Source organism: Asparagus officinalis, chromosome 5, assembly GCF_001876935.1.
Source record: "Asparagus officinalis chromosome 5, Aspof.V1, whole genome shotgun sequence".
Taxonomy (NCBI): Eukaryota; Viridiplantae; Streptophyta; class Magnoliopsida; order Asparagales; family Asparagaceae; genus Asparagus; species Asparagus officinalis.
The window spans coordinates 114,145,107-114,169,169 of NC_033798.1; the positions used below are offsets into that span (position 1 = coordinate 114,145,107).

A 24,063-nucleotide genomic window follows, 5' to 3' on the forward strand; every position below is an offset into this window, starting at 1 on the left:
TTCAGATCTCAGTATAAAATGGTGAAGTGGGGAATTTACGTGTTGCGCGTGTTTTCACAAAGATCTTAACTTATAAAATATTATGTGTTGTTGCGTGTGTTTCATGTAAATCTTAGGCCTTAGGTGTGTTTGGCAGCTCAAATGAAAACATGTCACGTTTAAATGTTTAATCATTAAACTAGTTATGTTCGGAACCAAATTTGGTTGTGGATCAGCTCCGCCCTGCTTATAACTAAACCAATTTAAGAAGTCTATATTTGAATTAAGGGCATGTTTGGCTATTTCCACGAAAAAAAGGGAAATGGAAAACCCTTTTTGGAAACTAGTTTCAAGCCCGTGCGATGCACGGATTTCTCTAAAATACAAAAATTGCTGTAGCAAAATAATACAAAATAAAATAGTAATAATATGTAAATAGTCAGAAATGATACAACCTAAACTGCATATATGTTTGACTTTATATTAAACGGTTAAAAAGAATGAAAATATAATTCTCATATTCTCATAACAAAACTGCTTAAAATGCCTAATGTCTTTATGATTAATGTCATAATATTTTGTTGTAGCAAGTAATTAGCATGAAGCATAATTTTTAGTTCCAAACAAAATATTCAAAGCACATAGAGATACATGTCAATTATATATATTTGAATGAAAATAATAACTATCAATATATTGATAAACCAAATATCCAGCATAATATAATCATATCAAATATTTAGGTTTATCAACCCAAAACCACCAAAATAATCTGCACTGATTACAAAAGCTTACTAAATATGTATTCATACAATGATACTAAATATAAGTTTCATACATCATAAATCAGATAGGTTTTTCCCTTCAAAATGTAGCTTCTACTCTCCGTAGAATATAGTAATTATCTTTTTCAATTTTGATATGTTTTTCCTTTTTGTTGCTTGACATTTGCGGAGAGATCAAGTCCACTGAAACAGATTGCTCGACATCAGATTCGAACAAATTTCTCTTGCAAGATGTAATGTTATCTGAGGAACAAATTTCAACTTCTGTATTGTCACAAGTGACAGATAAAGAGACCTGTGTTTCATTATTATAAAATAAAATAATAGTTAGCATGTTAATGAGGTGGTAGGAATAGATGTTCTACAATTAATGTGAAGAATTAAGAAATTATAAGTAAGGTGAAAAGAAGTAGGCAATACAGAAGTTGCAATCTATACTTAATAAAGCGAAACTCATCCGGCAAGGAATTGATCAGTCCATCTATTTTTTCCTTTTCACTCAATGCAGGCTCCGTTTGAACTTCCATTTTAAATAATATATTTCGCATATTTGAAATGTGTTCATCTATTGTCTCATTTCTTTTGAACTTATGTGTCATATACTCTAGCTTGGAAGGTTTGCGATAGGGGAATGCGAGCCTAATTTGATGACCATCCCTTCCCCAGAATGATAATGTTCTTTTCTTGTTGTTCGTTTCACAATCGCCATCACTAAAAAATAAAAAAAAATGTATGTTAGTATGTGTGATTAGAATCCTAGATGGGGAAGGGATGGCTCCTAGTTTCTACATAGTGAAATGCATAAATTGATGTAGCAAAAGAATAAAAAAAAGAATACAGTGTAAAAAATAAGACAACATATGATCAATAATCTTCTCAGTGAATTTGAGTATTTAAGATAGCTACTTTTCTAATTAATCTATGGTTAAGTTTTTCATCAAGAAATAAAACCATATTTCAATTAATACTCATTCTCCAATTGCCAAACTTTAAATAAAAAAAAAAAAAAAGATACAGTAGCTAATTTAAATTCAAAGTAATAAATAAGGTCTATTTTACATATCAATATGCTGTCTACTTTATTCTAATATTAATGAGGTAACTAACAAATTCTATAGCAAACTAAGTCCTACTATCAATAAAACCTTGTCATGCATCGTGTCCTAGTGTGATGTCCCAGGTCGAGTCCCACATCAGAAAATAAAAAGAATTATAAAGGGTTTAAATGTAACAAAAAAAATATCATTCGGTTGAAATTATACACATGAGAACTAATAACAGTAGTCCACCAATTGGAAAAAATAAAAAATATCATTCGGTTGAAATTATACACATGAGAACTAATAACAGTAGTCCACCAATTGGAAAAAATCCACCTACATATATGATCAATTTTTAAATCTAAAATGCGCAGCAACTACAGTCTATATAGCACAACTAAAATAATACTCGGGAAAATTAGGAATGAGACGTTCTATAAGTTTTACTTTCGTCACATTAACCATGTTGAAAAAGAGAGTGCATGCAATAGAACAATGTATTAGATCAGCGTGACAAAGTCCATAAGAACATGTATGTACTGCAGAAAACAAATTTTGCTATCTCCTATATGGATTTTGAAAGGTAAACTATCAACAAAAAAGAGTACGCATATTTATGAGAAATACGTTTGCAATATCAATTGGGGAAAAAATGCAGAACAGAGCAATACATTTGCAGTTAAAATGCAGAACAGTTCCAAACTCATTGCTGTATGCACAGAGTTACCACGAATGCATAATGAGCAGCTAGTATCAATTGGTTCAAAGATGAAGAACAGTTTCAATTTTGCCCTATCCTTGTATTTTTGGCTTTGCAAGAACCACCTGATAACTTAATTAATGATATGTCAGTATTGACAACTTGATTGTTTGCTATATTATTGAGTTTGTGTTGTGTTAGTGTTTAGAAGTCCTCAGGTCATAACTGACCTCATTATAGAAAGGATGTTATTGTGCAATATTCTCTTAAGACTGAAATACACTTACGTTTGTGGATGACCAAAATTGACATGAAGGATAAGACAAACAATTATATGTGCAACTTCAAGCTGTTAGGAGTCACAATCTTGGAATAATAAGTTAAATTTGGTCAGGTTGCTTTACACTCAGAGTTCAAGTGGTTAGACCGGTTGAACTTTCAAAAGAAAAAACTTAATCATGCAAAAATAAGAGAGAAAGAAGGTTGTCTAGGTATTACTTTCATACATCAATCATAAATTTCAAAACCTAAGGACTATGTTATCAATAATATGAAATATAATAAGCAAGAACAAACTGCAGTTTGTACATTATAGTGTTTTCCTGGTGCGGGTGTGAGTGAAATTGGAAACCCATGGTAGGGATGAAGAATGAGCCAGAACAAACTGTAGTTTGTACATTATTTACAAACTGTAGTGTATATGTTATTTACGTCAAGCAATCACATTAAATACACACAAGAGTCTGCATTATCATACATTCACAAGGTCAGATGTTTGGACAGCTCCTCTTCTTAGTCTTCATATTTTCGTTCACTCCAGTAACAACTTGCGCTAGTAACTCAAAAGAAAAGGATAATAGAAAGTGGTTTTGTAGAAAAGAAACACAAGTGCAATTATCCTTTTCTACAATAGTTGCTAATTCTACAGACATGTGTATAGAAAATGGTAATTGCACTTCTGTGTACATAGAAAAATGGTATAGAAAGTGGTCAGATGTTTGTACATTATCCTCTTATTTTTGCATGATTTAGTCAGACAAATCTGTACCATTTTCTGTAAAAAGTCAGATAAATCTACAGATATGAGATGTAATCTTTTTAGTGGATTCATTTCCTATGTACTCATCAAATGCTTTGTCTAAAAAATCTGATGAATCCAAATAATTCAGGATAGGCCTGTTAATAAGAGTGCAAGGAAAGTCAACAGATTGCACTATATATGCAATTAAGTCTCTCACAACAAAAAAACAAAGACAAAACATTGCACAACTAAGCATGAAAAAAAAAACAAAGACAAAACGTTGTTGTGAGTGGTCAAGATTAATACATGCTCGATGATAACAAAATAGTGGGAATTAGCCTGCGTGATAAAGTTTAATAACAGTGAGTACCAATCAAATAAATCAAAGTAATTATGAATCAATTTCAGTAAAGAGCAAAGGTTTGCCGCATGCTCATTAATTTTTGTATATTAAACAAATTCCTCTGAGATCCGTATGGTCCTTTATGAGTGTAATCACTTTAGTTTACAGATATTAACACAAAATAAATCAAAGCAAATATAGGATATTTCACAATAACTAATAAGAAATTCCCACCAAAAAAACAAATTTCACTCCTTCTGCATATTAACAACATGTTTAAATATCACACTAATCAACTCAGTTAATGTTATCAATTATGCAATAATGTCCAGGTTAATTTTCAAATTTCAAGCATGCCCATTTGCGTGCATATTTCAATCAATGTACTCAAAAACTTGAATGCACATCCTATACATAGCATATAACTTATTAGCAATGGTACAGGTTTGTGTACATAGAAAATGGGTAGTAAACTTAAAAATGTTCCGAAAGCAATGGTACAGGTTTGTGTACATAGGATGTGCAATCAATGTACTCATAAACTTGAATGCACATCCTACACATCCTATACATAGCATATTTTAATCAATGTACTCTTTTATAATGTCTTTTGATTAGGGCTCCCTGTCCTACCTTTTTGTTAACTTAAAAATGTTAATTTAGAAATATATATGATATTATTGGCAGTAAACTGCATAGTTATGCCCTTATTCAACCCTTCACTAATGTTGGATATGCACGAGAAAACATGGTTTAAAACTTAATTTATAGGTTCATTCCTCAAAAAAAAAAAGAACTTAATTTATAGCAATTGACTAACATTATTTAACTCGGTTATAGACTTTCAATGAATTTAATGAGGCGTAGTCACTACTACTAATACTATCTCTAATTAAGTTCATAGTCTCCCGTTGTGTTGTTTGAGTCTTAATTGTCGTTGTTGTTGATTATTTTCTTTTATGTTCCATTTTAGTAAGCTTTGGCAAATTAAGAAAAGCGAAAGCTATTAAGATTAATAACAATGTAGAAGAATTTGCATCAGTTGGAATTATAGACAATAAGTAAGCTTCGGCAAATAAGATTGAAGAACATTTATTGATCAATGGTTTAAATTGACAGTAAATAAGCTCTGACACAATCAATTGTCAAAATTAATACCTGCTCGATGATAACAAAATAGTGGGAATTAGCCTGCATAATAAAGTTTAACAACAGTGAGTACCAATCGAATTTACAACTTCTGGATGTGTTAGCTAATTTAACAAAAACTTCTTCAGGTCAAAATTTTCAGGTCAAAATAAAAGTAATCATATACAAAATGAAAAAGAACAAAAATTTCTTCAGGACAAAATCTTATATGCTATATCTCCCTTCTTCACAGAATATCTGGTTTTTATCCATAATCAGCCCTGCGGTTTTCAAGGCTCAAAGACACTACAAAAAAATTATAGAAGTTCATCTGGTGGAAATGAAAGGAAACAGAGTCATTTCAGACATGATTTGCAACCAAGCACACCGACATTGGAGGTATTCAGATACATTGTCATAACTGACTAAAGTAAATCAGGGCACAATGCATATTAAGTACTAATAAACATGTTAGGAATGATAGAAGTTAAATGATGGAAATGACAAAGCTTTGTGCCACAAATATAATAACAACCAGAGCACCTTCTTTCTTAATTCTTCTTTTTTTTTCCTTTCTCAAAACAGCATCAAATTGATGATATGATTCATTTCACAGAAAAACAGATAAGAAAACTGAAAATTTACAGCTTCAAGGCTAAATGAGAATCCACGAACCTTATATTTATTGTTCTATAAATATAATAATGTGTCACATATGCACAACGTGCATATAAACTGGTTGCTTTTTAGCATCATAATAATTAATCAACATAATTCACCCCTACTTACCATAAAAGTTGCACAGGCATTTGAAAAGTTTGAAATGCAAATTCAAAAATGACAACAACATTCTTTAAAATCAGTCAACAATTCTTTTTCTTTTTTTCTTTTTCTTTTTGAGAAAAAGTCAGTAAACAATTCTCATATTCAATGACACCGCACAATGTCATTCTTATATGTCATTTTAAGTGGAACTCTTTCTAAGTCAAGCAAACCAAGGCATTCCACTCACATTTTAAGAAGGCCTCATTTTAACCCTAACCGAATCAGCTCCTAATAAAATCAAAACCAAAGTCTTTCTTAACTGGACCAACTTTTTGACCAATTTTTTGATCATAGAGATACACAGTTTACCTTACATTCTTTTCCAACAAACAATTGCATAATCATATCAAAAAATATAAGATAATGCACATCATAAGAAAAACAAAACATTTCATTAAAGAGTCAGAACATGTTCTCAGATTTCAAATTACAACAAACAATTGCATAATCATATCAAAAAATATAAGATAATGCACATCATAAGAAAAACAAAACATTTCATTAAAGAGTCAGAACATGTTCTCAGATTTCAAATTACAAAAATAAACCAAAATGCGAACATTAGAAGAAAATGACATAGGTTCCAATCACAGTAGAACAACATCAAAATGGAGAAGGAAAATATGTGTTTCGATAAAGTGGTAACAGTTTTAATAGATAATATAGATAATAACGTGGAAGGAGGGGAAAGATCCAGAAAGTAATAAAAGATCAAAGATTTTAATTTGCTTTGGGAAGACAAAAAAAACAAAAAGATGAAAGAGGTTGGGGAGATGAAAGGGTTTCTGGAAATTGGTTACAGAGGCTATCAAATAACAATGTTGAAATTAGATATTTAGAATCCACAAACAACCTAACAATTTCGTTGGCTGCTTTTTAGCATCATAATAATTAATCAACATAATTCACCCCTACTTAACATAAAAGTTGCGCAGACATTTGAAAGTTCGAAATGCAAATTCAAAAATGAATAATTTAGTATATAGCTAAACGGTCTAATAACCACTGCTCAACTTTCAACATATAAGGAGAAAATATATAACCTCATTCAGCATCCTGTGAAGCTCATCCCTTGCCTCAAAAACACGATCTCTGCCATTGCTGTCAACGACAAAAAGATGGATAATCATATCAGCATTTCTAAAATAATGCACATCAAATAAGGAAAACAAAACATTTAATTAAAGAGTCAGAACATGTTATCGAATTTCAAATTACAAAAACAAACCAAATTGCAAACAATAGAAGAAAATGACATAGCTTCTAATCACAACAACATCCTTTAAAATCAGTAAACAATTCCTTTTCTTTAAAATCAGTCAACATTCATTAAAATCAGTCAACAATAGAAGAAAATGACATAGCTTCAAATTACAAAAACAAACCAAATTGCAAGACTCCTCAGCTTCCTCCTAATTATGCTGGCTCGAAATATGAGTACTGCCCTGGATCCTAATGGTGCAAGGTGACGAGCTACTGAAAATGCTCGGGATCAAATCCTCATGCTCTCTCTTCTCTGCGTCACCAAAACACACAAACAATACATAAATAATAATAAAAAAATCTATTTTCCCCAGAATTCAAGCAAATTAACTACAACACTCAAATGACCAAGAACCCTTTTTGGCTTCTTCTTCGCCTTCGGCTGCGGCGGCGATGGTCTACTCTCAGGCTCTCTCTTCAAAGAGGCAGGCGGCGGCGGCGGCGGCGGGGGGGGGGGCTCGTAGGAGTCGATTCCTCAGCGTTGCCGGGCAGGGATGGTGAGTTGCGGCGATACGCTGCGGCGGAAGGCGTCGAGTAATGCTGTCGGCGAGGAAAGCCCGCCCGACCAGTTCCATTGGAGGGCGGCCGGAGGCGGGCCTTTGGTGGCGATCGCCGGATCGGAGGCGGGCGAGCTGAGACTGCGACTCCTTCAGCCTCCTCTCCGAAACTTCCAGCTGCAAATTTCTCGTTTTTGATGGGATCGGAGGCGGGCGAGCGAACTGAGAAGGTGGCGTTTTTTATGGGAGCTTTGGAAATGGTTGAGTTTTTGAAGGGAGCGTTGGAAATGATGGGAGGCGAGAATGGTTGAGTTTTTTGATGGATGCTTTGGAAATGATGGCACAGTTAAGAAAAAAACTGGAACCCAATGCAACTTTGGGTTTGCAATGTGCTTGGAAATTAAAATATATGTTACGAAAGAGAAGGTGGCGTTTTTGCTGAATCAATTTTTTTAAAGAAAATTTTAAAAAAAAAGGAGAAGTTGCCACGTGTCATTTTTGCCAAGTGGCGTTTTGAAAGGGAAGAGTTTTTAGTAATAGTATATAGATGATTTCAACACATATCAAGAGGTTTTCCAGTTTGTTTTTTTTTTGTTTGTTTTGCAAAGAAACCTCCCTTTTTCACTGCCAAGTCAAAAAAAACCTCCATAGTAACAGTGCTTTTGATTTCCATTTCTTTAGTTAGTTTGACAAGAAGAAAAAGAAAAAGAGAAATGACCCATTAAAAAAGAAATTTATTCATCATGATACTCTCCAATAGTGCATTTATTAATTAAAAACTCATTGATGTGACATTTCCAAGTGTTTTCACAGATGATACTCTCCAATAGTGCATTTATTAATTAAAAACTCATTGATGTGACATTTCCAAGTGTTTTCACAGCTTTTTATTGTGAAAACACATTTCTTGAAATGTGACATGACATCCTAGGTGGCATCCCAATTTCCTTAAATAAAAGAAATAAAACAAACATGTGAAATGAAAATGTGCTGAAACCAAAAGCTGATGTGAATGGGGGGATTTCCTCAAAGGTGACATGGCGGCTAGTTTTCTTCTTTTTTTTTTGGCAAACAAACAGTCCCTAAGCCAAACTGAGAAAAAATGACTCTGTTTTTACCGATTAGTAGAATTTTCTCTATTTGGACCATGTTTAAACTTGGCCTAGTCTTAAACGGCGTCCAAATTAAGCCTTAAATTTGATGATTATTAATATCCAACTTTTGGGATTTCTTTCATAGAAAATATGAGGCTTCGAACTCAAAAGCCCGAACTTCAAAGATGCAACTGCAATGATTCTTTATTAAAAAAACATGTAAAATTATCATCTAAAATTTTTTGTCTACATTAAATACGTTAGATTTTTAACTCCAACAATGCAGATGCAACAACAGTTTCTTTCGATATTTATTTTATTCGTTAGCTCTATAACTTTTTACTAACTAAAAAACTCCTGCACGTTTATTCCCATTTCATCTCATTTCACAACATCCAATAAAATAATATTTTTATCCATTTTCATCCTTAAAACTCACTCACAACATCCAATAAAATAATATATTTATCCTCCAACTTATCTCATTTCATACCTTTGAAAATAAACCAAACACAAGAAATGTGACACATCATCCAATTCATCACATCTCATATTATCATCTTTTTTAAAATCACACACATCATCCAATAATATTATGACAACTCATCTTATCTCATTAAACCTTACTTTCCATCCATTTCCTCAAAAAAAAAAAAAAAAACAAACAAACAAAAAATTAATTCCCTTAAGTATGTGTCACATCATCCAATAATATACCTCAAACTCATCCCATCTCATCTATTTTCTTATTTTTAAAAATAAACCAAACACAAACAACATCAAAACATCATCCAATAATATACATCCAATTCATTTTCTTGTTTTTTTAACCAACCAAACAATCTCAGAACAATTTTTTTTTTTAAATCACTCACATCATCCAATAATTCATCTCATCTCATCTCCTATTCTATAGTTTTCTTCTTTTTTAAGCCAACCAAACAACCTCAAAACCTATTCTATAGTTTTCTTCTTTTTTAAGCCAACCAAACAACCTCAAAACAATTATTATAGGAAATATGTTTCCTATTCTTTTTTTTAAGCCAACCAAACAACCTCAAAACAATTATTATAGGAAATATGTTTCCTATTCTTTGATTTCCTAGTTTTTTTTGCGAAACGAACAGCCCCTAACTCGTAATAAAATGAATTACCGGTTTTTTTGTGCAACCGACATGAATGTGGGTCAATAAGGGGGTGTTAGTCAATTGAGACATTTTCATGCAAAATGGGATAATTATTAAAGTGGAATAAATTTTCGCTAGTGGAATATTTTAGTAGGATAAATAAGAATAATTTTGTGAAGCGGGATATTTTGATAAAATAACGTGGGATAAATTTTTATAATCATGAAATATATATTTATGCATTTTGAAGATACAGATACTATTTATGTATTTTAAACTTACTATTAATAATTGATAATTGCTTACAAGAATGTTTTTTACTATTAAATAACTTTTGGTTAGACCATAAGATATTGACAATTATTATTATAATGATGATCTAATGATGATAATAACCATAATCGGAAAGAAGTAAAGAAAAAAAAAAGAAATATAAAAAATAATAAAATAAATATGAGTTCTAATTTTTTACCACCTAATTCCAAGCTAAAACTTGGAATGGTTTGAGGGACTAGAACTCTCATTTTTGTATAGATAAAAAAATAAAAAAATGAGATAATTTTGTACCATTATTCAAATTCTAGTTTTATTAGAATTTTACTTGACTAACACTGTAAAATTTTATTTTTGTTTTAGTTCAATGTGACTAACACCTTAAAAAATTCTCCCACATATTATCCTATTCTAATTTTAAGTGCTAGGGGACAAAGCCCCTAGAGTTCGGGCAGCGATCTCACGTGCCCCGAACCTGAAAGCGCGGGAAAATTACTCCCCAAAGCTCCATTAAGCGGGAAAATTCCCATCTTTTCTATTTCACGCATTCCCCTCTCCCAAAGGCTCTATCTCTTCTACTTCCCAAACCCTAATTCCCACATCTGAAAACCTCAAATGAACAAGATCTCGACGAATTTCCTTAAAAAACCGACGAAACCCTAGCCACAACCATCTAACCTCGAAGAAGAAATGGACACTCAGGGATTATCCATCATTTGCGCAGGCCTCGGCGAGCAAGTAGAAGACGATGACGGCGCCCTGATCGGTTATACTAAGAGCGAGTACTGCTTAGGTACGGCCGCATTAATCTTTTGAAACCCTAGTTTTAGTCTATTGTAGCTCTTGAAAATTTGCCTCTTTTGCGATTTTGTTCAGATAATTTGAAGGATCTGCAGAGATTTCTACGTCGAGATCATCCAATGCGACGAGACGTATTCAAACAGATTTGTAAATGGAACACCGTGGCCGGCGATATCGTCCCCCTTATCGAATTTCACCAAAGCGATCGCAATTTAGTGATCACAGCGGGTATATTCGCCCTAATTTTCAAATATCATGTAAAAAATTTATTCTTTTTGGGAATAATTGCTTCCTACCTTAATTTGACAGTGAAAATCTTGGTGTTTTTGACGATGCCGATTGATCCTGCATCTGATGACGTGGCACAGCAGATAGAGTATCTGTGGGATTTAAAGGCTGCGTTGACTCGGAGTGTTACGGTAGCTGTTATAGTTTCATTGCTTGAAGATCCACTGGAACATCTTGAAAGGTACGCTAATCTGCACAAATTTATCAATAGCCTCTCGGTCAATTCTTTTTATTTTTAGTTTCTCTTTTTTGAGAAAACCACTTGGTCAATTCTGTTTCATCATTACTAGTTATGTGTCAGCAGAACAATAAAAATTTAAGATGTTGAGTACCATCACTCTTGATGACTAAGATCACACAATCAGTTGGTTTGGATCTGGGGCGGGATCGGTTCCTCTCGGACTCTTATCGGGATGAGGTAGAGGAGATTTATGAAGTCCTTCTCTGACTTTATGTCTGATTCTTGAACCGGGGTTACCGATCATGCTGTATAAGCAAAGAATTCGTGAGAGGACGGGGACCGGTTTTCCCGTGGTTCCTCCGACGATCAAGTCAGCTGGTGAGCTTGAGTGGGGAAGGGGAATGTCAGGAATCGATGAGGTTCTTGAGGGAGTTGTGTGCATGTGGGAGGGAGATTCAGTATAGTGTTATTTTCAGAGAGAGATATCCCTTCTCTTCGCCCAAAAAAAAGCCCCCTCCCAAGTTAGGGTAGTATCTTTATATATATTTGGTGTGTGAAGGGTAGTGTCATCATTTTGATCGAGCACAGAAAGGCAGAGACGAAGCGCAAGCTGAAAGCCGAGTCATCCCCATTTAGACAGGTGTCGGCTGGCGACTGGGAAGTCACTTCGATATGGGAGGGCGCGTCTTTGCATTATCCGGAAGTGATGGTGTGGCAGGGCACGATGGCAGCAGTGTTTTAAATATCGGTCGACATGTCGGACGATATAGCGGATTGAGGGGTTGAGCGACACAAATCGGGGAAAAACAAGTCGCATATCGTTTTTCGACGACATATCGGCCATATCGGCGAAAAATCGATCATATTGGCTGATTTTTCCTGTTTGGAAAATCGGTCGAGATTTGGGATTATCGGTTTAGGTTTATTGGGTTTGGTTTGGGTTCATCAACCTGATAGACACCCTATAGACACCTGATCAAAAGAAAAAAAAGGAGAAAAACACCCGATCAAAAGAAAAAGAAGAAAAACCCTAGGGCTCGCTCGCGATCGGGAACCCAACATCCTCTCTTGTCATTTTGCTTTCGTGGTCTCAACAACAGCAAAAACCCTAGGGCTTCTCCTCTCTCTCTTCCTTACGACATAGTCCGAAGCTCCTCTCGTCGTTTTGCTTTCGTTTTGCCATCGGAGTCGCCTTCTCCTCTCTTTCTACTCCGCGCCGTCGTCATCGGAGGGTCCTCACATCGTGATCTTCAGCCCTCTGGTAAGCCTCTTTGACCTCTCTCTAATAACTTTTTATGTTTACCTTTTTTTTTTTCAGATTTTGCTCTCTCTAACTGTTAAGTAAAAGGGATTGTTTCCCTTCTTCACGTAAACCTCCCAGACCCCTCTCTCTTTTTCTTTCTCTCTCTCGGTACTTGATTTTTTCCCCTGCAGTTTCAGTTCACAGGCTTCTGCTGCTGACTGCTAACTTGATATTTTCCCCTGCAGTTTCAGTTTGTGCCGAAAGGCTTCTGCTGCTAACTGCTAAAAACTTTATCAAAATCAGTAAAATTTTAGTTTTCCCCTTGAATCTTTTTAATTTTCCCCTTCTTTTCAGTTTTCCCCTGTCAAATAAAATTAATTTGAAGTTAGTAATTGAATTATAAAATTGAAATGCAACAAATTTAAATACTGATGCATAGGAGAGAGTGAGATACTTAACAGTTGACACTCCTTAATGTCAGCTCCCCCTCTCTTGAATTCGAACCAAGTTGTTGCTGAAATTAAATTGAAATCAGAAACTCCCAAGCAATTGAGAAGTGAAATTATCACCCCTTGTACGCTTTATAAGCAATTGATTATTTTTTAGTATAAATTGATTTAAATATGCAAATATAATTGGTTGTCTAAATCTATATTTGTTGTATTGTTATTTATTATAGAATTAATTGCTTACTTTTTAGTATAAATTGATTTAAATATGCAAATATAATTGGTTGTCTAGTCTATAAAATTTTTTGTTATTTACTTTTTAGTATAAATTTATTTATTGTAGCAATCTATATTTGTTGTATTGTTATTTACTTTTTTATATGTCTAGTCTATAAAATTTATAAAGTATGCTTATATTGAATTTAGGAATGCTTAATATGTCTAGTCTATAAAATTTATAAAGTATGCTTATATTGAATTTAGGAATGCTTAGATTACATTTAGGACATGATATTATTATAAAGTATGCTTATATTGAATTTAGGAATGCTTAGATTACATTTAGGACATGATATTATACATATGCGTATCACCCGATATGGCAATCCGATATCTAGTCTATGTCCCCTGATATATCCTCGATTTTCGCTATCTGATATGGATTTTAACCATCCGATATGAACCCGACATCCAATATTTAAAACCTTGGCTGGCAGTGGAGCTGGTCTTTGTTTTACAGATGTCGGCTGACGACTGGTGGAAGAGTTACTTTGGCACGAGAGAGATCGTCTCCGCATTATCCGGGAAGTGATGGTGGAGGGCAGGGTGCAGGTGGCGTGACAAGTCATAGAGACTATCGAACTAAGGTCATGATGAGACCTGACTAGTGTGGCGGTGTTGACACAGTCAGAAGAAGAGACCCGAGGCGGGTATTATCCTTCAGATCAACTGAGGAATATCGCCCTTTCGAGTCATCCACGCAAAGCGTCGGATTGACGGTCGAGTGGGCTCTTAGTGAGTCGTATTCGAGAGGAAGTCGACTCATCCCGCTTCTAGAGTCGACATGGATATCATAGATTCGACGAATCGATAGAATAGGTACTTTGACTAGTCTTAGGCTGTAAAATTAATTAGAGCTGTTCTTTCAAAAGTGTGTCCATCCGTCCTGTCTATGCTTTGCATATGTTTGGCGAATGGGAACACCATAACAATCATTGATCAGAGTTCAGCTAAATTTGTGGATACTGCCTGTCTAAGTTTCTGGAATTTTGTCAAAATTCTTTAAAAATTTTAGCATAAAAATTTGGGAGCAGATTGAAGCGGGTCAACAATAGGAATGATCTACATGAAACAATTAGGCAGGGCAACTGTCACTTCACCATGCGGCATGCGCTCATTGTCATTTGAAAAATGAAAAGAATATAGTCCATACAGGAACAATGTCCATAAAAATAATGTGGAAAAACACCAATTGCTATGTATTGCAATCTTGTTCTAAAGCCTAAAGAAAAATTTCTAAAATTTATGATAAAAAGTTCTGAGTGATTGTGAGGCTCAGATGTAGCGAACTTTGAATTTTAAATCTATAAAGGCTCTGTTAATTGCTTTCATGCCATCTGCCGGAATTCTAGAGATGCTATATTCATAATCTGTTGGCAACCTCAGATATCTTACATTAAGTATTTCTTGCATTGAATATTTCCTGCATCAAATATTAAGAGAAAAGTGAAATTAAACTTATGCTTGAACATTCACATGCGTTTAACTCTTGCACTGCCCTCTGGGATCAGTCTCTTCTTTTGCTTAATATTCAATTTACATGTTTTTTTCAGAGCATTCTTTTGACTTCTATTCATATGCTATTGATTGTTGCTCACAACATTGTTCTAACACTGAACTCCAACCAGCAACTCATTCACAGAGGATGACTGGAAGTTAATTCAGCTGGTGCTTACTTTGTTTCGGAATATTCTAGCCATCCAAGGTATTACTTTGCAGCAAAAAGCATCGGGATCTGCCACTCAATTTCTGTCCTTAACAGACAAATTTATGGAGCTCATGTTTCAAGAGAATGTGATGGACCTAATCTTGGTACTAACCCAGCATGTTGATGACCATTCCGGCTATCTCCAGAAAGACAGTTTGCTCTTTCTGGAGATTTTCCACCATATTTTTGAAGGCCGTGATCCTGAACTGATTGCTGGAGCTTGTGAAAAAGGTTCTAAGGTGTGTTCACCATTCAATTTTTTCCTATAAGAGTACAACATGTAAAATATGTCTCTGATAATCAAAGATTTCTGGTAGAAGTACAATTAAATGATGGCTTATGTAAAGTAGTCTTTCTTTTAGCCTTCTTTGCTATCAGAAGGGGGAAGATTTTCTGTCACTTCAGGAACTAAATATCTTTAGAAAGACTGGCTTTTTAATATTATGTTCTTTTTCTGTCGGAAGTTTATTTTACTCGAGCCCTACGCTGACAGTGGCGGAGGCAGAAATTTTTCTGAACCATTTCACAGTATGCACTCATTCCCTATTATACTTGGAATGCAAAGAAAATTAAGTGAAAATGTATGTGTAGATATATAGGTTCCCCCCCATACTAGTCCCCCAATATTTTAAGTGATTTGAAATTAGTCCTTAGGCTGGTTGAAATTGAGGAAATATTGTGTCATCTTTTAACATTGCAATAGTAGTTATAACCATACGCATTCAAACGCGAACTCCAAAAAAAATACATTGTCGCATAAATTGAGCAAAGAGTATATGCCATATTAGATAAGTCCGCTGATTTGGAACTAGATATTGATGTTGATTTTGGTTAATTTGGTTTTTACCTGTCTCCCTGGTTAACCACTTCTCAATTGTGGTTAACTATTTGAATGGTAAATGTAACAAAGAGACGAATGGTAAATGTAACAAAGAGACTAATTTCAAAACACTTCAAAGATTTGGGGAACTAATTTCAGATTATGAAGATTTGGGGGACATTTAAATATCAAAGATTTGAGGGACTAACTTGAGATATGAAAGATTTGGGGACCTGCTTCAGATATGAAATGTTTGAGGTACTAACTTCAGATATGAAAGATTTGGGGGACTAAGTTTAAATATGAAAGATAAGGGGAACTAATGGAAAACCTCATATTACATAGAATACATGTAGGCATGTTTGTGAAAAGATTTTTTTCTTCTTTTATCTTGTTTTTTTTTGGGGGGGGGGATGGGGGGTGGGGGGGGGGACCCCCCTAGCTCCGTCATTGCTGCTAGATTTTTTAGCTAGAAGATGCTTTTCTATCTTTCCGATGTGAAAAGTGATGTTTATGCTCAAAAGACCATTATGCCTTGTCTGGAATAACGGACCTTTGCTTTTATCCTTTTCACCATGTGGACTTCTTTGATTTACTAAATTGCTTCATAGATTTTCTTCTTAGTAGATGTGTTTGTTTGCGTCAAAAGTTGGTTTTGTCATGGAATTCATTATATCTTCGGTCGATTACAACAAATTCAAAAGAGATAGTCTTTTTATAAGACTTCTTTTACACAACAAAAGGAAAATTACAACTTTTTAGAAACAAACGCAGGATCGTTGTTTGGATCGCTGCTTGCGTGGGATTTTTGCCTGTGCCGGGGGTGCGTTAGCCCGTGGACCACCAAATCACAGATTCTGATTGAATTGTGAGGGGTTTGAAGATCTTTCCTTCGTTTATCGAAGTAAAGATTTGGAAGTGAATATCTTATCGATGTAAGATGTTCACTCTTCCAAAGATCAAGTCTGAGCTTAGATCTCTAGGACTCGCTAGAAGCTTCTTGAGGATGTTTGTGAAGAAGGAAGACTCTTTCTCTTGCTCTAATTCACCAAAAGCTTAAGCCTTTTCTGCTCTAATCTGCTCCCCTCTCTTTATTTCGTGTCTAGGGAGGTATTTATAGGAGTAGCAATGCATAACAGTTGAAATGGAAGCGAAATAACTGATCAGACGAACCATCTTTGGCCGCTACAGTCTACACTGCCGCGGCTATTGGCGCGGCAGTGTGGACTGCCGCGGCCAAAGGGGTGGTTACCAGCACGTTCCATCGTGCTTGAAACCGTTCTCCCACGATCTTTAACCACCTTTTTCGTGGTTTAACTGCTTGTCTACGTCAGCACACGTTCTATCTCTGATATGCCGCCACGTGGGCTTCAAATAATCATCGTACAACTGTCTTGTAACCACCGCATCAATCTCCTATAATAGCCGCGGCACTATAGGTTGTCGCGCCATAGCCGCGGCACCATGGGCTGTCGTGCCATGGCCGCGGCGCCATGAACTGCCGCGCTGGAGCCGCGACACCAAACGCTGTTTGTTGGTGTGTACATGTTCTTCCATGTTGTTTCGCTTCCTTTGAATCATTCCCTTCTGATTAAGAGAGCAGCGTTTATCGTCTTCTCTTTGCTTNACAGTTTAACCTCATATACCCGTTGGGAGGTTATCAGGTTATTCTTAAGAATATTTTGAGTAATATTCTCCAGAAACTTCCTGTTGAGATTAGGGAAATAGTTTAGACTCGTATACCTATTGGAGTATTCTGGTCTCTTGTTTGTTGGTAGAGATGAACCCGATGATGGAGAGGAAGAATTTTATATTCTATCTCCTGGTCTCTTGTTTGTTGGTAGAGATGAACCCGATGATGGAGAGGAAGAATTTTATATTCTATCTCCTGGTCTCTTGTTTGTTGGTAGAGATGAACCCGATGATGGAGAGGAAGAATTTTATATTCTATCTCCTGGTCTCTTGTTTGTTGGTAGAGATGAACCCGATGATGGAGAGGAAGAATTTTATATTCTATCTCCTGGTCTCTTGTTTGTTGGTAGAGATAAACCCAAAATTGGAGAGGAAGAATTTTATATTCTATCTCCTGGTGCAAAGGAAACTCAAAGTGGGATCTCCACTTAGAGAATCTGGATTGGTTTGAATAATCCTAACTGTCATAAGGTTTGATTATTCAACTGTTTGTGGACCTTTCGTTCATGGAAGGAATCGAAAGGGGATTTTGGTTTTGGTTCTAACCAAAAGGGAATTCGAGACGATCCTAACTGTTTAAAGGTTTGATCGTTCAATTTGTGGACCTCTCGTTCCTGGAAGGAATCGAGAGGGGATTTTGGCTTTGATCCTAACTGTTTAAAGGTTTGACCAAGTGGGGACTTGAGACGATCCTAACTGTTTAAAGGTTTGATCGTTTTTGTGGACCTCTCGTTCCTGGAAGGAATCGAGAGGGGATTTTGGCTTTGATCCTAACTGTTTAAAGGTTTGACCAAGTGGGGACTTGAGACGATCCTAACTGTTTAAAGGTTTGATCGTTCAATTTTGTGGACCTCTCGTTCATGGAAGGAATCGAGAGGGGATTTTGGCTTTGGTCCTAACTGTTTAAAGGTTTGACCAAGATGGGAATTTAAGACGATCCTAACTGTTTAAAGGTTTGATCGTTCAATTTGTGGACCTCTCGTTCATGGAACGAATCGAGAGGGGATTTTGGCTTTGGTCCTAACTGTTTAAAGGTTTGACCAAGATGGGAATTTGAGACGATCCTAACTGTTTAAATGTTTGATCGTTCAATTTGTGGACCTCTCGTTCATGGAACGAATCGAGAGGAGATTTTGGCTTTGGTCCTAACTGTTTAAAGGTTTGACCAAGATGAGAATTTAAGACGATCCTAACTGTTTAAAGGTTTGATCGTTCAATTTGTGGACCTCTCGTTCATGGAACGAATCGAGGGGAGATTTTGGCTTTGGTCCTAACTGTTTAAAGGTTTGACCAAGATGAGAATTTAAGACGATCCTAACTGTTTAAAGGTTTGATCGTTCAATTTGTGGACCTCTCGTTCCTGGAACGAATCGAGAGGAGATTTTGGCTTTGGTCCTAACTGTTTAAAGGTTTGACCAAGATGGGAATTTGAGACGATCCTAACTGTTTAAAGGTTTGATCGTTCAATTTGTGGACCTCTCGTTCATGGAACGAATCGAGAGGGGATTTTGGCTTTGGTCCTAACTGTTTAAAGGTTTGACCAAGATGGGAATTTGAGACGATCCTAACTGTTTAAAGGTTTGATCGTTCAATTTGTGGACCTCTCGTTCATGGAACGAATCGAGAGGGGATTTTGGCTTTGGTCCTAACTGTTTAAAGGTTTGACCAAGATGGGAATTTGAGACGATCCTAACTGTTTAAAGGTTTGATCGTTCAATTTGTGGACCTCTCGTTCATGGAACGAATCGAGAGGGGATTTTGGCTTTGGTCCTAACTGTTTAAAGGTTTGACCAAGATGGGAATTTGAGACGATCCTAGCATGTTCGGGTTATCCTTAAGAATATAAGATTCTCCAGGAACTTCCCGTTATATAAATCATCCACCCCCAGTTTCCTTTGCGAAACCGGGTTTAACATTGTACTCAGTTGGATAATCGAGAAGCAGTTTATACTCATATGCTCTTTGGAGTGTGGGGAAACAGTTTATACTCGTGCACCCACTGGAGTTTTGGTTGTCTTTACTCGACTTCTTTCGTCGTTATGACGCCGGAGTCAATTAGGGCTTGGATCCTGTTTTTAAGTCCAAAGCAAATCTCGGTGGGATGAAGAACCCTTCTGTGGTACGCACAGTAGTTTGGATCCGTAATTCTCTTAGCTCCCTCCTGATCTTTAATATGTGGTAGCTCGATTTTGTCATTGGCGAGGAGGTATTCCAAGATGGCTGGAGCTTCATCATCTTCGAAAGAATACTCCTTTTGAAACCTCGGATCGGGAGTCGCGTTCCCAGTGATTGCAGATGTCGTCGGTTGGCTTCTCTCAGCTTTCTTTCTTTTAAGAAAGTGTTCAGCTTGTTCACCGCGCATTTTCAAATCTTTCCAAGTTTTGGATGGTACGACCCCCAGAGCTTCCAGGACATCGATAGAGAGATTATTGTGGCATGTTTGCAGAATGAACTCCTCTGTAACAGGATCTCTGTAATTCATTGCCTTGTTATGGAAGCGCTTGACAAAATTGTCGACTGACTCCCCGTCTTTTTGTTTTTCATCCAGAAGGGTTCCGATTGACACTTCGGTGTCATCGTTCCGATTGACACTTCGGTATCATCATCGAAGAAGTTGCTGAGGAACAAATTTTCTATGTCATCCCAGCAATTGATGCTCCCTGGCTTGAGCCGTCGGTACCAATCGAAGGCCGACCCGCGAAGGGTGCCAACGAATGATCGGACCATTAAAGCCTCGTTTCCAGAGATCATGCCCAAATGAGACTTGAAATAAATCAAGTGCTGAATAGGCGAGCTCTTCCCATCAAACGGTGTGAAGTTAATCAGATTAAATTTTGCCGGGTATGGTATTGAATCCCATTCTCTTGGATAGGGACATGGAATACCCGTCTTTTTCACTTCTTGAGCCGTCATCAAAGCGTTGATTTTGTTTTCAAGCTCTTTCATTTTCTCGTCATCGTCTATATCTTCATTTGAAGGACGTTGAGGAGAATGAGTTAGACCACCCCCTGTAAGAGGTGTCATTGAACCACCCCCAATATCGTTATTGGGAGGGTGTGTTAAACCACCCCTAGCGTTATTGCTATTGGGAGGTGTATTAGCAAAGATGACTTCATCCACTTCTGGATCACTATCATCTGCCACATCCTGAGTGTGGCGGCTGGATTCAGCTCGCTGACTGGACTCAGGAGGTTGAGGTTGTTGAGTTAGCAACTCTCTCATTTGTTGAATAGCTAACTTCATCTCTGTCTTCATCTCAGCTCTGATTTTTTCACGTTGCTTCGCTAGAGCTTCTTGAAGCATTTGAGCAAATTAATCAGAGGTGATCATGAGTACTTCTTTGGTTTGTCCCGTGCTAGACATTGTATCATCAGAAGCGATTGCAGAATATGTGTCCGAGAATTCATCCTCCGAGGACATTCCTTCTTGCATTCTTTTGTAATCTCTGCGTCTGATGGCTCCTAATTGGAGTCGAGACATCCTTTGAGCAATTCTTGGATTGGCTTTTCCTCTCGGAGAAAAGTTGGGATTTGAGTCACTTGAATGCCGCTTAGACTTTCTTTTATCAGCCACGTTAATGGTGACTTCAGGGAATTTATCATCTTGGGCAGCTGATTTTTTTTTACGGAAATGTCTCGGCTTAGGCTTCGACAATACAAAGACTCTTCGTGGGATGACTTCTCGTTTGAAACAGTCACATTCTGATAGTGCTGCTTTAACGAGTCGCACACAGGAACAATGAGAGTTTATTTCTCGAATAACTCTCTTTCGAAAATTATTCACAACCCTAACTTGATAATACGACTCATCGGTATGATTGCCAAAAAATCGTATCGTCTGTTGGCATGACCTCCCAGGTATGACGATATCATTTGGTGAATGCGTCTTCTTCTGCCTTGTTGGCATTCTCAGGACAATTTATTATTGTCTTTGAGCGATCCAAGGTTATGTCGGGAGTCGCACGTTTAAAACCACCCCCTTGCGGGTATGGAGTCTTAACGGGCTCCGAATACTGATTTTGCATAAGTCCAGACTTTGGAATCCAAACTTGGCGGAGTTTCGGTGGTTCTTTGGCCACCGATTCCTTCCTCTTTTCTCGTTTTTGTTGTAGGAGAGCTCGAGCATGAGCAGCGTTTGCACGACGTTTTTGTATACGTTCTTTGAGGGTCGAACGAGTCCTTTTGACAATAGTCCATTTCTCCGTCGACTGAACCACTCGATGTCTCCTCGACTCTAAGTCCGCATGATAACGAACCCCGTCGGTTTGTTCCAATGCCTTAGCCAATTGACGAGCGCGACGTTGGCGTCGTCTCTGACGAGTTCTTTTCGTCAGTGCCGGTGGGCTTTGAATTAATGACTCCTTAATTGAAGAAGAGTCATTATGAGCAGAGAGGTTGCGAGTGGAATCCTCAGCAACAATCAAGCGAGAGTCTTCATCTGTAGCGTTCGACGGAGTCAAAAACTTGCAAACCTTCTTATAAGATAAAATCTTCCTGCATTTGTGACGCGAGGAAGACTTTGAGGATGAGGATGACAAATACTCCTCAAACTTCGCTTGGTCGAATTCGTACTCGACCGTTGATTCAACCGGGATCTTGATGATTGGTTGCGACACGACGGTCTCGGTAGCGAGACCGTTGGCTCCCACTGTGGTCGCCAGTTTGTTTGCGTTAAAAGTTGGTCTTGCTGTGGAATTCATTATATCTTCAAAGGAATAGTCTTTTTATAAGACCTCTTTTACACAACAAAAGAAAATTATAACTCTTGAGAAACAAACGCAGGATCGTTGTTTGGATCGCTGCTTGCGTGGGATCTTTACCTGTGCCGGGGGTGCGTTAGCCCGTGGACCACCAAATCACAGATTCTGATTGAATCGTGAGGGGTTTAATGATTCTTCCTTCGTTTATCGAAGTAAGAATTTGAAGCGAATATCTTATCGATGTAAGATGTTCACTCTTCCAAAGATCAAGTCTGAGCTTAGATCTCTAGGAATGGCCAAAAGCTTCTTGAGGATGTTTGCGGCTATTGGCGCGGCAGTGTGGACTGCCGCGGCTATTGGCGCGGCAGTGTGGACTGCCGCGGCCAAAGGGGTGGTTACCAGCACGTTCCATCGTGCTTGAAACCGTTCTCCCACGACCTTTAACCACCTTTTTCGTGGTTTAACTGCTTGTCCACGTCAGCACACGTTCTATCTCTGATATGCCGCCACGTGGGCTTCAAATAATCATCGTACAACTGTCTTGTAACCGCCACAGCACTCTCCTATAATAGCCGCGGCACTATAGGTTGTCGCGCCATAGCCGCGGCACCATAGGCTGCCGCGCCATAACCGCGGCACCATGGGCTGTCGCGCCATGGCCGCGGTGCCATGAACTGCCGCGCTGGAGCCGCGACACCAAACGCTGTTTGTTGGTGTGTACATGTTCTTCCATGTTGTTTCGCTTCCTTTGAATCATTCCCTTCTGATTAAGAGAGCAGCGTTTATCGTCTTCTCTTTGCTTTGAGTGGTATTTGGATGTCTGTAAGCATTTTTTGACGTCTACAGTGTTAAGCATGGTTAAGCGTGGATTTTGATTGAAAGGACCTTTTGTTGTTGACTTTTTGTGCTGGATGGTTAAACACTATAAATTCTCATGTAAGGTGTATAGAAACCACACAACTGCTACTTTGTCAGTACATATTGCCACAGTGTTCATTGAATTTTATTACTTTGGGAGACATCTCAATCCTCAACTACAAACCCCCCCATCCCAACTAAGCGATATTCACCATAGATGCACACCCACTAATTTGTCGACCATCTCTTCAGAAAAAAAGGAGGAAGATAATTATTGATGCTCATATTCAAAGAGTTTGATCTCTTGCTCAGTGTAGGATGAATGCCATTCTCCCTTTATCAATTTTCCCTTTGCCACTATTAAGTCCGTGCTAGTTAGTAATGTCCTGTTTCTTGTGATGCTTAAGTTGGCTTTCTTCATTTGACAACTTGAAACTTAACACTGAAGAAATTTTGTATGCAGGCTGATGGTGACATAACAACATCTGTGGAATCTCTCAGGGCAATTATGGAAGAGGAAGCAGACAGAAGAAGGTCTATTAGACAAAGAAATTTGGAACGTCATTCACAATTTAGTGGGACATTTACTCGTTTTGCCTTGGTATGGACTTCAACCAGTTGGTGCTATAATGTGTAGTCTTGTTTGGCATCCAGAGGTCTAAATCCTCTTTATTCAACTTTTTTCCGCTTTTGGGTAATAGGATGGTTCTAAAACATTATTTAAAGGCAATCCAGCTTCTGCTCCCGGAGACAAACTGCTAAAATCTCATAAGGCCCCGCGAGGTCAAGTAAAAAGAATCGCATGGGATCATGGAAGCTTGTTACTGCTGAAAGGGAATATTTTGGACTTGCTACACAATTTCTTAAACCAGTTTTTATCAGGAGGCTACAATGGTAGGATTATGCAATTTGACGTGATTGCATTATTTCATTTTCTTATGTAATTTTAATCATGGGATTCACATGGTCT

At 37.1% G+C, this 24,063-nt stretch overlaps 2 protein-coding genes across 7 annotated transcripts in view; one reads left to right on the top strand and one right to left on the bottom strand.

Annotated features, from left to right (window-relative positions):
• Nucleotides 653-7,548, bottom strand: LOC109840768. 6 transcript variants are annotated; one of them, XM_020409521.1, is made up of 7 exons: nt 7,440-7,548; nt 7,207-7,337; nt 6,865-6,922; nt 5,027-5,059; nt 3,832-3,864; nt 1,203-1,475; nt 653-1,059 (listed from the first exon to the last, which is right to left on the bottom strand). In XM_020409521.1, the coding sequence occupies exons 3-7, from the start codon at nt 6,867-6,869 to the stop codon at nt 939-941; spliced, it is 465 nt and encodes a 154-aa protein (XP_020265110.1). In that variant the 5' UTR covers nt 6,870-6,922; nt 7,207-7,337; nt 7,440-7,548; the 3' UTR covers nt 653-938. The 6 variants fall into 6 exon arrangements, with proteins under 6 accessions (XP_020265110.1, XP_020265111.1, XP_020265109.1 ...); XM_020409522.1 differs by having other exon boundaries at nt 7,433-7,548; XM_020409520.1 differs by having other exon boundaries at nt 7,207-7,548.
• The window catches only part of LOC109840769 (protein timeless homolog), a 45,830-nt gene continuing 32,371 nt past the window's right edge, over nt 10,605-24,063 (top strand). Inside the window, 6 exon segments of the mRNA XM_020409526.1 lie at nt 10,605-10,868; nt 10,952-11,104; nt 11,186-11,345; nt 14,945-15,263; nt 23,557-23,694; nt 23,795-23,987. Coding sequence (XP_020265115.1) covers nt 10,766-10,868; nt 10,952-11,104; nt 11,186-11,345; nt 14,945-15,263; nt 23,557-23,694; nt 23,795-23,987 — 1,066 coding nt within the window. The 5' untranslated portion in view covers nt 10,605-10,765.

What these genes read in the sequence shown, in the direction of transcription:
- LOC109840768 (XM_020409521.1), bottom strand. An exon ending in ATTTTGTTATCATCGAGCAT is followed by an intron (nt 1,476 to 3,831) that starts GTATTAATCTTG and finishes TTTATTTTTTAG; the next exon opens with TGATGGCGATTGTGAAACGA. An exon ending in GATGAGTTTCGCTTTATTAA is followed by an intron (nt 1,060 to 1,202) that starts GTATAGATTGCA and finishes AATGAAACACAG; the next exon opens with GTCTCTTTATCTGTCACTTG.